We start from the raw sequence: 14,357 nt of genomic DNA on the forward strand, positions 1-14,357 counted from the left end.
AGATTAAATATACTAATTTATTGCTCAAAATGTCTGTGAAGCATATTTTCAGCTAGCTCGTTTTCTTATTTCAAGAAATCTAATTTCACATTTCTATTAGATTTACACTGAAAACAAGGGAATTTAACTAGTTTTAAGCGTGCTGTTTTTGCAGCGCAGTATAAAAGTATGCAAAATCCCAACCATTCAGGATACACAGACTGCACTTGACAAAGTCTTTATGAGGAAACGAAATCTCCCAAGATCATTTCAACATCTCATGTTGAAGACAAATTAGAGAAAGAAATAGCAGGAATGTTCCAACTTTATTTCAAAATGGGTTCTGTTCTATTGCAATATGTTGAATGGCTCTGCTTTTAAATGTCGCAATTTGCGCACATGCCGGGCTCCAACGTCAGTAGATGAGAGCTTTGCTGTCTCCTCGGGGCCTCTTGATCTTGGAGTAGTTCTTGCTGATGATGTCGAAGAGCGCGGCCTGGTGAGAGAAGCGTTCATATCACTTGGAGTAAGGGGCAAGCTGTCTCCCAGATCACTTCGTAAAGTGTTTTTAGTAGGGCTGTCAAAATTAACGCGTTAACAAGCGGTAATTATTTTTTTGAATGAATCCCGTTAAAATATTTGACGCAATTAACGCACAAATGCCCCGCTCAAACATATGAAAAGGACAGCAACGTGAAAGGTGTACTTGTTGTGTTTTTCGGAGTTTTGCCACCCTCTGCTGGCGCTTGGGTGCGACTGATTTTATAGGCTTCAGCTTCCATGAGTATTGTGTAGGTAATTACTGACATCAACAATGGCAGGCTACTAGTTTATTTTTTGATTGAAAATTTTACAAATTTTATTAAAACGAAAACATGAAGAGGGGTTTTAATATAAAAATTCTATAACTTGTACTAGTTATTATCTTTTATTTATTTTGTATAATTTTTTATAAATATTTATATATTTTATCTATTATTTTTATTCATCTTTTAAGACCTACAAGTCTTTCTATCCATGGATCGCTTTAACAGAATGTTAATAATGTTAATGCCATCTTGTTGATTTATTGTTATAATAAACAAATACAGTACTTATGTACCATATGTTGAATGTATATATCCATCTCGGTCTTATCTTTCCATTCCAACAATAATTTACAGAAAAAATATGGCATGTTTTATAGATGGTTTGAATTGCGATTAATTACGATTAATTCATTTTTGAGCTGTAATTAACTCGATTAAAAATTTTAATCGTTTGACACCCCTAGTTTTTAGGAATCGCCCACTCATGTAGGGTCTTCAAAACATTCCTTTTACAGATTGATATATCTCCCGGCATTTCAAGCACTAAAGCCGCTTCAGACGTGAGAGAGAACTTGCATGAGCAGTCACCGTAAATATCAGTTCTTACATATGTGGCGCAGATGTCCAGGACCATGATGCGAAGCTCGACGAACTGATTCTCGTCCAGCTCGCGAACCAACTCCCGGTAGTCTCCCTGCAGAACACACGTGCGAAAATGACTAAATCTACTAAATAAGAATATAATAGTACAACATGAGCTACTTACCACGTGAGGTGTTTTTGACGCTTTGGCGACGGCGTCGCCTCTCTCGTTGTAATATCTGAAAGACCGGATTTAAATCATTCTGAGCCTGCAGCTATCGATTATTTAGGTCATCGATTAATCTATCGATTAGTTAGTTCGAATAATCGAGTCATCGGATTAAGACCATAGAGTCCCTTTTCATTCTGACGCTGACGGATAGTACGGGTTGATACTGTTGTACCCTCGAACTGCGGGACAGGTTGAACTTGTTCGGATGTTAGTCGAAGTTCTTTATTCACCATCCGCACGATCTTTCGTCGAAATCTCTCGTCAATTTTTCTTTTCCGTCCACATCTAGGGAGGTTTGCCACAATGCCGTGGGCGTTAAACTTATTGATGACACTGCGCACGGTAGACACAGGAACATTGAGGTCTTTTGAGACTTGCAGCCTTGAGATTGCCCATGCTTCCTCACAATTTCGCTTCTCAAGTCCTCAACACAGTGCTTTGGTCTTCTTTCTTTTCTCCATGCTCAATGTGGTACACACAAGGATGCATGGACAGAGGTTGAGTCAACTTTAATCCATTTTAACTGGCTGCAAGTGTGATTTAGTAATTGCCACCACCACAGGTAAGTAACAAGTGCTGTTAATTACACAAATGAAAGAAGTGTCACATGATTTTTCAAATGGTGCCAATACTTTGGCCCATTTTTGGAGTTTTGCGTAAAATGATAATGATTTAATTTTATTTATTCCATTCTCTTTTGTGTTTTTTCATTGAAGCAAAATAAATGAAGATATTACTACCAAAGCATTTGTAATTGCAATCATTTTCTGGGAGAAATTAGCTTTATCTGACAGAATTGCAGGGGTGCCAGCACTGTATATGTATATTTGCATATGTTTTTCTACCTCACGAGCTACTTTTCAAATGATCCCCCCACTCCCCCAAAATGAGAGAATCATGAATAAGCTAATTCATTTCAGTCATCTATATGAACTATGTAACCTATTACATGAGCCAAAAAAAAAACAAATACACAAAAGTCATTTAATTCTGATTAGAAAAATGAAACATCACCTATCCAAAGAGTGCCCACTAGTGGAGAAAACATATGTCCTACCATGAAATTAAAACAATGGTATCTGAACCACCATATAGTGGTTTAGAAATTGCTGTATATCAAAAGCGGGCTTACTTTGACATCTGAGTTTGGAATCCCTCTATCTTGGTGCGTGAGCTTGTTAGCATCTCAAACACTTTTTCCTAGGAGTGAATACAAACAAACAAACAAAAAAAATCACTCGGTATCAAAATAAATAAACCTTACAAAAACCGCAAAAGGAATTCATTCAGATTGCTTTAGGTTACCGACCTGCACTGCCACTCCAAAGTTGTCACCGTCTTCAATTTTGGGTATTTGAAGTTGTATCCACAAGGTCAGCTGCAAGGAGAGTGAAAAAAAATGAACAACTATCAATGAAAACAAATGAAATAAGTAGGGCTGTCAAATTTATCGCGTTAACGGGCGGTATTTTTTATTTTATTTTTTTAAATAATCACGTTAAAATATTTGACGCAATTAACGCATGCGCGGAATGACCCGTTCATGCGTTGCCTCAAACAGTTTACAATGATGTCATTTTAGCACGTTGAGAGCGAAAAGGCAGAGAAATGCCGAGTGGACACAGGCAGTCATTGGACCGCGCCTTTCTTACCATCATGCATGTGGGCGGAGCAAGAGACCGATCTTTTTCTTAACACGCTTAATTGAACACGACACAGAACATATTGTATACCATTTGCAGCCACCACTGACAGTCATGGTTGCCCAACTTCCCATCATGCATTTGGGCGGAGCAGGAGACATTCTTTTTTTTTGTTTGTTTAATATAAAATTACTATAACTGGTACTCAAAGTTATCTTTTAGGAACTACAAGTCTTTCTATCCGTGGATCCCTTTAACAAACATTGAGAGGGGTTTTAATATAAAATTTCTATAACTTGTACTAACATTTACGTTTTAAGAACTACAAGTCTTTCTATCCATGGATTGCTTTAACGGAATGTTAATAATATTAATCTTGTTGATTGATTGTTATAATAAACAAATACAGTAATTATGTACAGTATGTTGAATGTTTATGTCCGTCTTTCCATTCCAACAATAATTTACAGAAAAATATGCCATATTTTAGAGATGGTTTGAATTGTGATGAATTACAATTCATTTTTAAGGTGTGATTAACTCAATTAAAAAATGTAATCATTTGACAGCCTTAATAATAACTATCGATGAAAACAAATGAAGTAATATTTATGGAAATAGAATAAAAGAAAGAAATTCAATTAAGCGTTCTACGTTCGATTGTATTGATTCACACAAGCATATTAAAGGACGTGTTGGAACCAACCATGTTGATCTTCTCTTTGAGTGTCTGTATCTGGGGCTTGACCTCCTTCAGGAGCGTCTCCACTCGTTCATTGCAGCAGATAGGACCGCAAGGAGGCCCTGATGCACAAAACATTCCCCATTGACTAATTTAACTCGGGTTCATTTTTGCTTTAGACTCAATTTTCTTCCTCTCAACTTGAGCATTGTTTAACAATACAATAGTTGAAATATTTTATACGCATAAGAGACATTCAGGGTTCACCATTGAAGGGTATTTACCAGACTCCTCCTCGTCCTCCTTTTTGTCTTTTTTGTCCCCCTGCTGCAACAAAAGGACACATCATTTTTCCCTCACTATTTTTTGTGAAGGTATCGCAAATACGTATTTGATTTCCTTACCTCCTTTTTCTCCTCCTCCATCTTTTTGCGTTTGGCCTCCTCCTTCACCGGGTCCGGGATGGGAATGTCCAGCGGTGCCTTCAGGGATGCTAGGTCATCAGAACTGAAAGCGGTCTAAAGGAAACGGCCATTAAAAATGTGCAGGTGCCGGTCATTTTTGGCATGATCTCAAAGCCACAAATTCAACTAATACCGTATTGGCCCAAATATAAGACAGTGTGTTTTGCATTGAAATAAGATTGAAAAAGAGGGGGTCGTCTTATATTCGCGGTCTAGACATTATACCCATTCACGACACTAGATGACGCCAGATATCATTGAAGCGATGTTCCGTCATGACAGATCTCAGCTACTCTCCCCATTCACAACGCTAGATGGCGCCAAATATCATTGAAGCGATGTTCTGTCATGACAGATCTCAGCTACTCTCAAGTTTGCATTATTTTATTGCAATGTTTTTCCTTATTCAGATTTGTTTCAAGACTACAGTTACAGTTAGACCTCACTTTGATGGTTAATGCAGTTATTGTAATTTTGTTGTTTTATCACAATAGATTGGTTTATTTTAGGGCTGTCAAACAATTAAAATTTTTAATCAAGTTAATCACAGCTTAAAAATTAATTAATCGTAAATAATCGCAATTCAAACCATCTCTCAAATATGCCATATTTTTCTGTAAATTATTGTTGGAATGGAAAGATAAGACACAAAACGGGTATATACAGTACATACGACATACTGTACATAAGTACTGTATTTGTTTATTATAACAGTAAATCCACAAATGGCATTATTAACATTCTTTCTGTTAAAGTGAACCACGGATAGAAAGACTTGTAATTCTTAAAAGATAAATGTGAGTACAAGTTATAGCAATTTTGATAGTTTGTATATAGTGACTACTAGAGCTGGGAATCTTTGGGCACCTAACGATTCGATTACGATTCATATGCTCCGATTCGATTCTAAAACGATTATTGATGCACCCTCCTCCTTTTTTTTTTTTTTTTTTTTTAAATGTTTTGTACATTAGTTCCAAAATTGTTCAAAAATACTCTCAGGCTAAACCAAACTACTATTTCAGTATCAAGTTAACATATAGCAGTAAACAAATATACAAAAATAACGGTAAATAAAAAAACTCCAGTCCCCATTCTGTATCAGCAGCTTTAAACTACATTCAATTAATTTAATGTTGTGAACCAACCGTTAAAGTTGTTAAAATTGCTCCCGTTAATCCATAATTTCCCTTTTGTCTACTTTCGACATGTGAAAGTTTTAAAACTATTTTAAAGATAGATTCAAGTCAATATTTTACCGATTTAGGAGTATTTTAGATAAATAGTTAATTAGGTTTGCTTGGAAGGTTCGCTACAACAGCCTTGCAGGGAAGTGTACTGCTTTAAGATGGCGGCCGTTTACTACGTCCCCATCTAGCTTTTTGTAGATGTGCTGGTAACGCTACCGCTACTGTAGTGCATCTAGTCCTATATAAATGATATCTACCGTAACATGTGGATGACGTACTTTTGTAGCAGCTTTTTAGCAGCAGTCAGGTATGTTGTGTTTTTTTTTTTCTCGTGGCATGAGTTGAGCTAGAGCCGTGAGTTGAGCATTGGCATTACCCGAGGGGCCGGGTAATGAGAAGCATGATGTTTAGCTACTCTCGCTCCGTTGCTCATTGACCGCGCGGCGCGCTGTGTGTTGTACATCCGCTTTACTTGGCATATTTCAATAATCGGAATTTGGATGTTTTTGAATCGTTCTCGAATCTTCCACGGCCGAATCGCGAATAATCTAAGAATCGGAAATTTTGCACACCTCTAGTGACTACATATTGCCATCTAGTGTATTTGTTGAGCTAAACTTAATGTTTGAATAGAGTATTATTTTGCATAGCCATTTTGAATGGGAATGCCAGATCTCTTTGCATTGAGCGCTTTTCTTTTTGTGAACATTATTTTATTTTTGAGAGATAGGAATATTATTTTTGTTGGGCTTTCACTGAATGATACTGTAGCGACTTAAATGTTCTTAACTGCCCAAATACATGATGGGAATTTGAGCAACCATGAGTCACAGTGGTTGCTGCAAATGGCATATCTTCTCTGCATTGAGTACAATACATGGTGTCAAGAAAAAGATCATCTCCAGTTATTCTTCCCCATGTCGTTTGCTACAATAGTTATACCAATTCGCCCTTCTTAGTAATTGGCGGTGCTATGGACCGGCGATTCATGTTGGCTCATTATTGTCGGTTGGCTCGGTTCGTCTGATTACCTCTTGAGGAAGACGGCGGCGTACATATAAACACCGAGAGGCATTGGATGACTTTTTGTGGGTACTTTTATTAACAAAACAAAAGCATGAGGGGGACGCAGCACTTGAGCCTGCGCTAACTGCGCCCTTTCTCTACTCTCTCGCTCCCTCTCTCGCTCGACCACTTTCTTCCTCACTGCTCAATCTGACAATGCCGGTCACACTGAAAATAACAGCACCCCCTTGGCGGGTGCCGGTAACACCTGCGTCCACTCCACTTACTTGTCTCTGCCCTTAGCTCTCAATATACTTCAAACAGCGCCATTGTAGTCTGTTCGCGGCAATGCTTGAGTCGGTCCTTCGGCGCATGCGTGAATTGCGTTACATATTTTAACGTGATTAATTAAAAAACTTAATTACCGCCCATTAACGCGTTAATTTTGACAGCCCTAGTTCATTTACATTTCCAAAACCAGAGGCCATTCATTTACGAATGTGATTGAACTTTAGTTTACATATTTAAATGTCCAGATATTAAGATTTGAATGAGGGAAAATATCATGCTTTTTCTCTCAAATATACTGTTATAATCATTTGTTTCGGATGTATTGTAATTATTTTCTGGATAAAAAAAGTTCAAAAAGTCTTTTTTCAAACTTGAGTCTTGAAAAAGAAGGTGTTGTCTTATAATCAGGGCCGTCTTATATTCGGGCCGATATGGTATATAAGTCTCTCCAGTTTGAGGAAATGGCTTCAAGAAAAAGTTTTGAAAATCCCTGCTGTTTATTGTGATGTATTTTATATTGACATACCCTATTTCCAGAGGTGGGTGGTAATGCATTACACTTACTTGGGTAACTTTTTGAGAGAAATGTACTTCGAACTGTAGTTTTATCACGCCATACTTTTACTTCAGTAGATTTTGGATGAAGAGACTTTTTATCCACACTTAGAACATCATTTAAAACAAATTATTGTGTGTTTATGAACGAATGAATGAATGCCGTTATTGTCAATGCAAAATTGTACAATGAAATGAATGTGCTCTTTACAGTGCAAATAGGAAAAGTGAAAAGCAGTTAATAGAAAAATCTTGATATAATTGTTTTTTTTTTTTTTTTAAATCATTATCTACACTTTTCTACAGTAATTGAACACTAGCCTTCAGCAGCTGCTGCAGCTCTTCGATCTTCTGGGGGAAAAATGTAGAGACAAGATCTTCTGCCTTTTAAAAAGAGGGTAAAAATGACAAATAACAGAAAATAAATACAGATATACAAACACCATAAAGCCCAGCTGATGCATTAAAACTCCCAATTTGACAATGAATGTTCTGAACTAGTACTACAAGTACACTGCTGGCCAAAAGTACTGGCACCCCCGCAATTCTTTCAGATAATGCTCAAATTCTCCTAGAAACTGATCGCAATTATAAATGCTTTGGTAGTAATAGCTTCATTTATTTTGCTTATAATGAAAAAAAACACAAAAGAGAATGATTTTTTTTTTTTTAATCATTATCGTTTTACACAAAACTCCAAAAATGGGCCAGACAAAAGTATTGGCACCCTCAGCCTAATACTTGGTAGTAAGGGTGTAACGGTACATGTAATAGTATTGAACCGTATTTACTCCGTCTTCTCTACTATAATGAGGACCAACACGGTAGGACAGTATAACCCAGAAACGTCAACGGCGCCAAAACGTGGCCACCGCGAGAACGGAGTGAAACACGGGCATTAGAGTCAATCAGCCAATGCACACCAGTCGCAGTGCAGCCGTGTGTTAGATGCGTCCCAGAAGCGCTTCAACGCGACGCACGCGAAAAGAACGGCAGAGTTTATTATTTGACGCGAGACGCGGCCCTCCAGCGTCAATACTACTACCGGTAGCTAGGACTGGGCCGGAAGTCACTCGTGCAAAAATACGGTGGATCCGGTCGATTTTCAAACTAATATGCAACCGTAACCTACTTTTTGAGTCCATCAGATCTCTTGAGTGGTAGATCGGGGCACAGTTGACTTGTTTTAGTTGATTTATTGCTGTCTTCTCTGCTATAATAATAACCAACACGGCCCCGTGTTCAACGCAAAACCCTCCTACCACAACAAAACAAGTAAGAACTATTATTCACATAGGAACTAAAGTTATACAACATAAAATATACAATATAAATGAATACTACATCACATTTGCAAAATATAAACACATAATAAAATAAATAATAGCCCATTTAAATAAAATAAATTGAAATGTGCTAAACCACCTGTAATTAAATAATAAGAATAATACACACATCCTGCTTACACAATTAAATGTATTAATTTCTGTGTGGCGCTTTAACTTGAGAAAATCCACCAATAAAGCTTTTGAAAACCGTTCATAAGAAAAAAAAAAATCATTCATTGAGGCATTTCATTTGTAAAATACATTTTAAAATCTTTGTCATTGGGATTGCTTTTCTCTACAGCGCAGGAATTCTTTTTTCACCTTTCTTTCAGAAAGAAAGCTGACCAATACGCGGGGTCTGAAACGCAAATTGTTGTTTGATTATCTTTAAATACCTGCTACTTTTTGAGCAGAATTCTAGCTTTGTATAGGCTAATGCTGCTATTGTTGAAAAGAGTGTGATAAACAACTAGCACATTTATATTTTGCATTTTGTTTTCTTACTGTACTGAAAATGAACCCAACCGTGACCTCAAAACTGAGTTACATACCGAACTGAGATTTTTGTGTACCGTTACACCCCTACGTGGTAGTACAACCTTTAGACAAAATAACTGCAAACAACCGCTTCCTGTATCCATCAATGAGTTTCTTACAATGCTCTGCTAGAATTTCAGACCATTCTTCTTTGGCCAACTACTCCAGGTCTCTTGAGATTTGAAGGGTGCCATTTTCAGATCTCTCTACAGGTGTTCTATGGGATTCCGGTCTGGACTCATTGTTAGCCACATTATAAGTCTACAGTGCTTTCTCGCAAACCATTTTCTAGTGCTTTGGCTCACTGTCCTGCTGGAAGACCCATCACCTCTGAGGGAGACCCAGCTTTCTCACACATTGCTCCATGCTCATTGTGGTACATACAAGTACACATGTTGAGTCAACTTCAGGTGTGATTTAGTTATTTCCACCACCTGTTATGTGCCGCAGGCAAGTAACAGGTGCTGTTAATTACACAAATTAAAAAGGCATCACATGATTTTTCAAAGGGTAACAATACTTTTGTCCAGCCCATTTTTGGAGTTTTGTGTAAAATGATCATGATTTAATTTTTTTCCCCATTGTCTTTTGTGTTTTTTCATTGCAAGCAACATCAATGAAGATATTACTACCAAAGCATTTGTAATTGCAATCATTTTCTGGGAGAAATTGAGCATTATCTGGCGGAATTGCACGGGTGCCAATACTTTTGGTTAGCAGTGTACATGTACTAGTACCTAACGTATGTGTACTAGTACTACAAGCACGTGCACTTCCGTGTACTTGTACTGTACTTGCGTGTACTTATACGACGCATATACACATGTAGTATGTGTGTATGTATGGACAATACTTGGATGTATATTTGTGGGTGGGGGTTGTCTAGGGGCGTAAGGAAACTTTGCCTGACACAGATATTAATTTAAGAAACTACAAATCATGAAATTAGTAGTATTTTTCAGGGTTTGAAATGACATTTTTGTTGCATATGTGACCAAAACGTAATGTAGGAATATATTTCCATTTATTCACAATAATCATATGTGGACATTGCATTCTCCATCATAAGACAGTGTATGCCTTCGAGTAGCGGCACATCTGGAAAATATTAGCTAGTCCCTGCCCCCAAGCAGAGGGAAGAAAAAGAGTCCGAAGAGAGAGGAAGAGACTTTTGCTCTTTCGTCCTGTCTCAATACCATGTCTTGTTCTTTCTGTCTGTGTGTCTTTCAGTGTAAATTCTTTGTTCTTTTTTATTTCCAAATTCTATGTCATCATCGCCTGTTCTTTATAAGAATAAAACAACCTGTAACAAGGATAAATCGACTATTTTCCTTCAGTAATCTGTGCAATTTACAAATATTTGGGAACAAACAATTACTGTGTTGTGAGTGAAAGTCATGACATTAGGGTTTACGATTAAACATATATATATAAAATGCTACGTTCACTTACATCCTGGTCATCTCCTGGGGGCTAAGCCCCCCTAATTCTTAAAAGCTAGAGGCGCCCCTGACCTGAAGCACTAAACTGGCATCCCAAATGGGAAGGAAAGGGGATTTTGTGCACTTCATATTTTCATGCTGGTTGCAGTACCGTTTTTGGCCACCAAGCTTACAATGTTATCCAGGTAACAGCACTTCAATTTGAGACGGTTTTCCCCCTTGTACTCTTTCTACCCCTTAGTATAATGTACTTGAATAAATTGGTTCATTACCTCCTTAGTGAAACTGTTAGAGAAGCCGTCCATCTGCAATGAAATAAGCCATGTAAAAGTATCTTGATTGTATCAACTCGCGTCTCGCATGACACAACTTAACAGCCATTGCTATCTGCTCACCTTACGTGACCCTGGTGGCTAGAGTTTCAATTTTTGCAGCACTTTTAAAGAAGTTTAAATGTTCAACATGATCAGACACATTTTTTGACATAGAGCTCACCTGCGGCTTCGACTCGTTGAAGATATCCATCGCAGCCATGTCGCTTCTGAACTCACTTAAAATTGAGTGTTCGGGAATATGTTTGAAGTTAAGTAGACCTACCAAAAATTTTTTTACGCGCTGTTATAATTCAAATCTTCAACGAAGCGAGGGACAAATGAGTCAGCGTAAAAAATGAAAACGAAAGTAAATAGTTCGTGAAGTTCCGCGTTTTAGGGTGCATTGTGGGATTTGTAGGGAAACCTGGTGTTCTTGTTCTTCATGGAGAGTTGGCAAACAGCTTATAAGTGCATTACCGCCACCTGTCGAAATGGAGTATGGACAACACTTTTAATTGTCGAGTTTAATTGATCGAAATGACTTCATTTTGTTAAATGCCACAATACTGAGAAAGAATTTCTCAAGCATTGGGTATCCACATCAGCACGTTTATATTGTGAGGGACAATATAAACTGAACTTTAAATATGTTTGGGTGGCAAAACACACGTGATGAAGTCACTCATTAACTGGATGGTGACTACCAAAGGTCAAAGGCTGACTTGCATTAGTTGTTGATTCTTTGATACGACTCTATGATTAAAACTTGACTTGATCAAAACTCTCTGACTGTGTCATACATGTTGATGTGGATACGAAATGATGTGTATTTATGCCATTTTAGGTTTTGTGAGTTCTTCTAATGTTCTTACAAAATGTATGGAGAAAAAAAATGTTAACAAACCAATTTCTATTGTTCTATTTATTATGTATTTTATGATGGGCTTTTTATATACTTAAATTTCATGTTTAAAATTTGTGATTGCTTCTTTGAGTGCTGATTTATTTCAACCATTTATTTTAATTGGAATTATTACTACGAATGAGAGTATTCAATTTAATGAAGAAAAGCATTTTATATCGTTACAGAGTGCTGAAAGATAATTCATTTTTCATTCCTCAATCGTCAGCTTGAATTGAGACACGGTTACTGGCCAATAGGTGGACTTGATTTTTGTTATTTTGTATTTATTTTACCATCATCATCATCATCTGCAGAACATCGCATAGAAATTATAACAATTTGATAGGTTGATGAAGTCATTTTCAGAAGCTGAACTTCATAAAAAGGTCTTTGTCTTTTGAACAAAATTTAAATCTGTATCATGTGACTATCACGAGACGAAGAACGAGACAAGATTAGATGGCATGCCGAAATGCAGTTTGTACATCTGGCACTTGTACAACAAGTACGTTTACTTATACTACATTTAATTGTACTCAATTATGGTTACTTGCACGACAAGTACGTGTCCTTGTGTGGACCTAAACCACAAGTATGTGTACTTGCGTGAACTTATGCTACAAGTACTTGCGTATACTTGTACTGCATATACCTGTGATTACGTGTACTTGGACTATAAGTACATGTACTTGCGTGTACTTGTGCTAAAAGTATATGTACTTATACTACAAACACGTGTCCTTGTACTACAAGCCTGTGTACTTGTACTACAAGTACATGTACTCATGTGCAGTTGTACTACAAGTACATCTGCTTGCGTGTACTCGTACTACAAGTACATGTACTTGCGTGTAGTTGTACTATAAGCACGTGTGCTTGCGTGTACTCGTACTACAAGTGCATGTACTTGTACTACAAGCACGTGTCTACAAGTATGTGTACTTGCGTGTAATTGTCCTACAAGTCTGTGTACTGGTTCCACAAGTACATGTGCTTGCGTGTAATTGTGCTACAAGTATGTCTTCTTGCGTGCGCTCGTACTACAAGTACATCTACTTGCGTGTACTCGTACTATAAGTAAGTGTACTTGCGTGTACTCGTAGTACAAGTACACGTACCAGCGTGTACCTGTACTACAATCACGTGTCCTTGTACTACAGGCATGTGTGCTTGCGTGGATTTGTACCACAGGTACATCTGCTTGTGTGTACTCGTACTACAAGTATATGTACTAGCGTGTACTTCTACTACATGTATGTGTGCTTGCATGTACTCGTACTACAAGTACATCTACTTGCGTGTACTTGTACTACAAGTAAGTGTGCTTGCGTGTACTCGTACTACAAGAACTAGCGTGTACTTGTACTACAATCACGTGTCCTTGTACTACAAGCATGTGTACTGCATGTACTTGTACTACAAGTATGTGTGCTTGCGTGTACTCGTACTACAAGTGCATGTACTTGTACTGCAAGCATGTGTACTTGCATGTACTTGAGCTACAAGTCTGTGTACTTGCGCTACAAGTAAGTGTACTTGTGTGTAATTGTCAAACAAGTCTGTGGACTTGTGCCACAAGTACATGTACTTGCGTGTATTTGCGCTACAAGTATGTCTTCTTGCGTATGCTCTTACTACAAGTACGTGTGCTTGCGTGTACTGGTACCACAAGTACTTGTGCTTGCGTGTACTGGTACCACAAGTATGTGTGCTTGCATATACTCGTATCACAAGTGCATGTACTTGCGTGTACTTGTACTACATGCACGTGTGCACTCGTACTACTACTACTACTTGTGCCACAAGTACATGTATTTGCGTGTAATTGTGCTACAAGTATGTCTTCTTGCGTGTGCTCGTACTACAAGGACATCTACTTGTGTGTACTCGTAACCATAAGTACTTGTGCTTGCGTGTGCTCGTACTACATCTACTTGCGTGTACTCGTACTACAAGTAAGTGTGCTTGCGTGTACTCGTACTACAAGTAAATGTACTAACGTGTACGTACTTGTACTAAAAGCACGTGTCCTCCTACTACAGGTGTGTGTACTGCGTGTACTTGTACTACAAGTACTGTACGTGTGCTTGCGTGTACTCGTACTACAAGTGCATGTACTTGTATTACAAGCACATGTCCTTGTAGTACAAGTACTACAAGTCTGTGTACTTGTGTGTAATTGTCCTACAAGTGTACTGACTTGCACACTACAGCATCCCACAGAATTTCTCCAAAAATGGCATTTTCTAGCTTCTGTTTGAAATAACACAACTTCATTCTTTATTATGAAGCTCTTATCTGGTAGTCCGCAGGTGAAAGAAGGGGATATTACGCTATTTAGATCCTGGTTGCATTACCATTAGTGACCACCAATCTTGAACCTTCTTGTGCAGACCATAT

The 14,357-nt window shown here is 37.8% G+C and overlaps 1 protein-coding gene across 1 annotated transcript; it reads right to left on the reverse strand.

Moving 5' to 3' along the window:
* Positions 1-286: 286 nt before the first annotated feature.
* psme1 (proteasome activator subunit 1) lies at positions 287-11,492 on the reverse strand. The gene is made up of 11 exons (XM_057825055.1): positions 11,235-11,492; positions 11,012-11,044; positions 7,754-7,816; positions 4,332-4,445; positions 4,212-4,254; positions 3,952-4,049; positions 2,912-2,980; positions 2,735-2,802; positions 1,555-1,609; positions 1,396-1,482; positions 287-475 (listed from the first exon to the last, which is right to left on the reverse strand). Exons 1-11 carry the CDS (start codon positions 11,271-11,273, stop codon positions 395-397), a joined length of 750 nt encoding a protein of 249 aa, XP_057681038.1. The 5' UTR covers positions 11,274-11,492; the 3' UTR covers positions 287-394.
* Between the last annotated feature and the right edge of the window lie 2,865 nt (positions 11,493-14,357).

The sequence above is a fragment of the Corythoichthys intestinalis genome, chromosome 20, assembly GCF_030265065.1.
Source record: "Corythoichthys intestinalis isolate RoL2023-P3 chromosome 20, ASM3026506v1, whole genome shotgun sequence".
NCBI lineage: Eukaryota > Metazoa > Chordata > Actinopteri > Syngnathiformes > Syngnathidae > Corythoichthys > Corythoichthys intestinalis.

Bases quoted from the DNA above. Each gene is read 5' to 3' on its own strand.
- psme1 (XM_057825055.1), bottom strand. From the start codon at position 11,273: ATGGCTGCGATGGATATCTTCAACGAGTCGAAGCCGCAG. The intron at 11,045-11,234 runs GTGAGCTCTATG...ATTTCATTGCAG, and splicing joins TCAACGAGTCGAAGCCGCAG to ATGGACGGCTTCTCTAACAG. The intron at 476-1,395 runs GTAAGAACTGAT...TTCTCTCACCAG, and splicing joins TGGACATCTGCGCCACATAT to GCCGCGCTCTTCGACATCAT.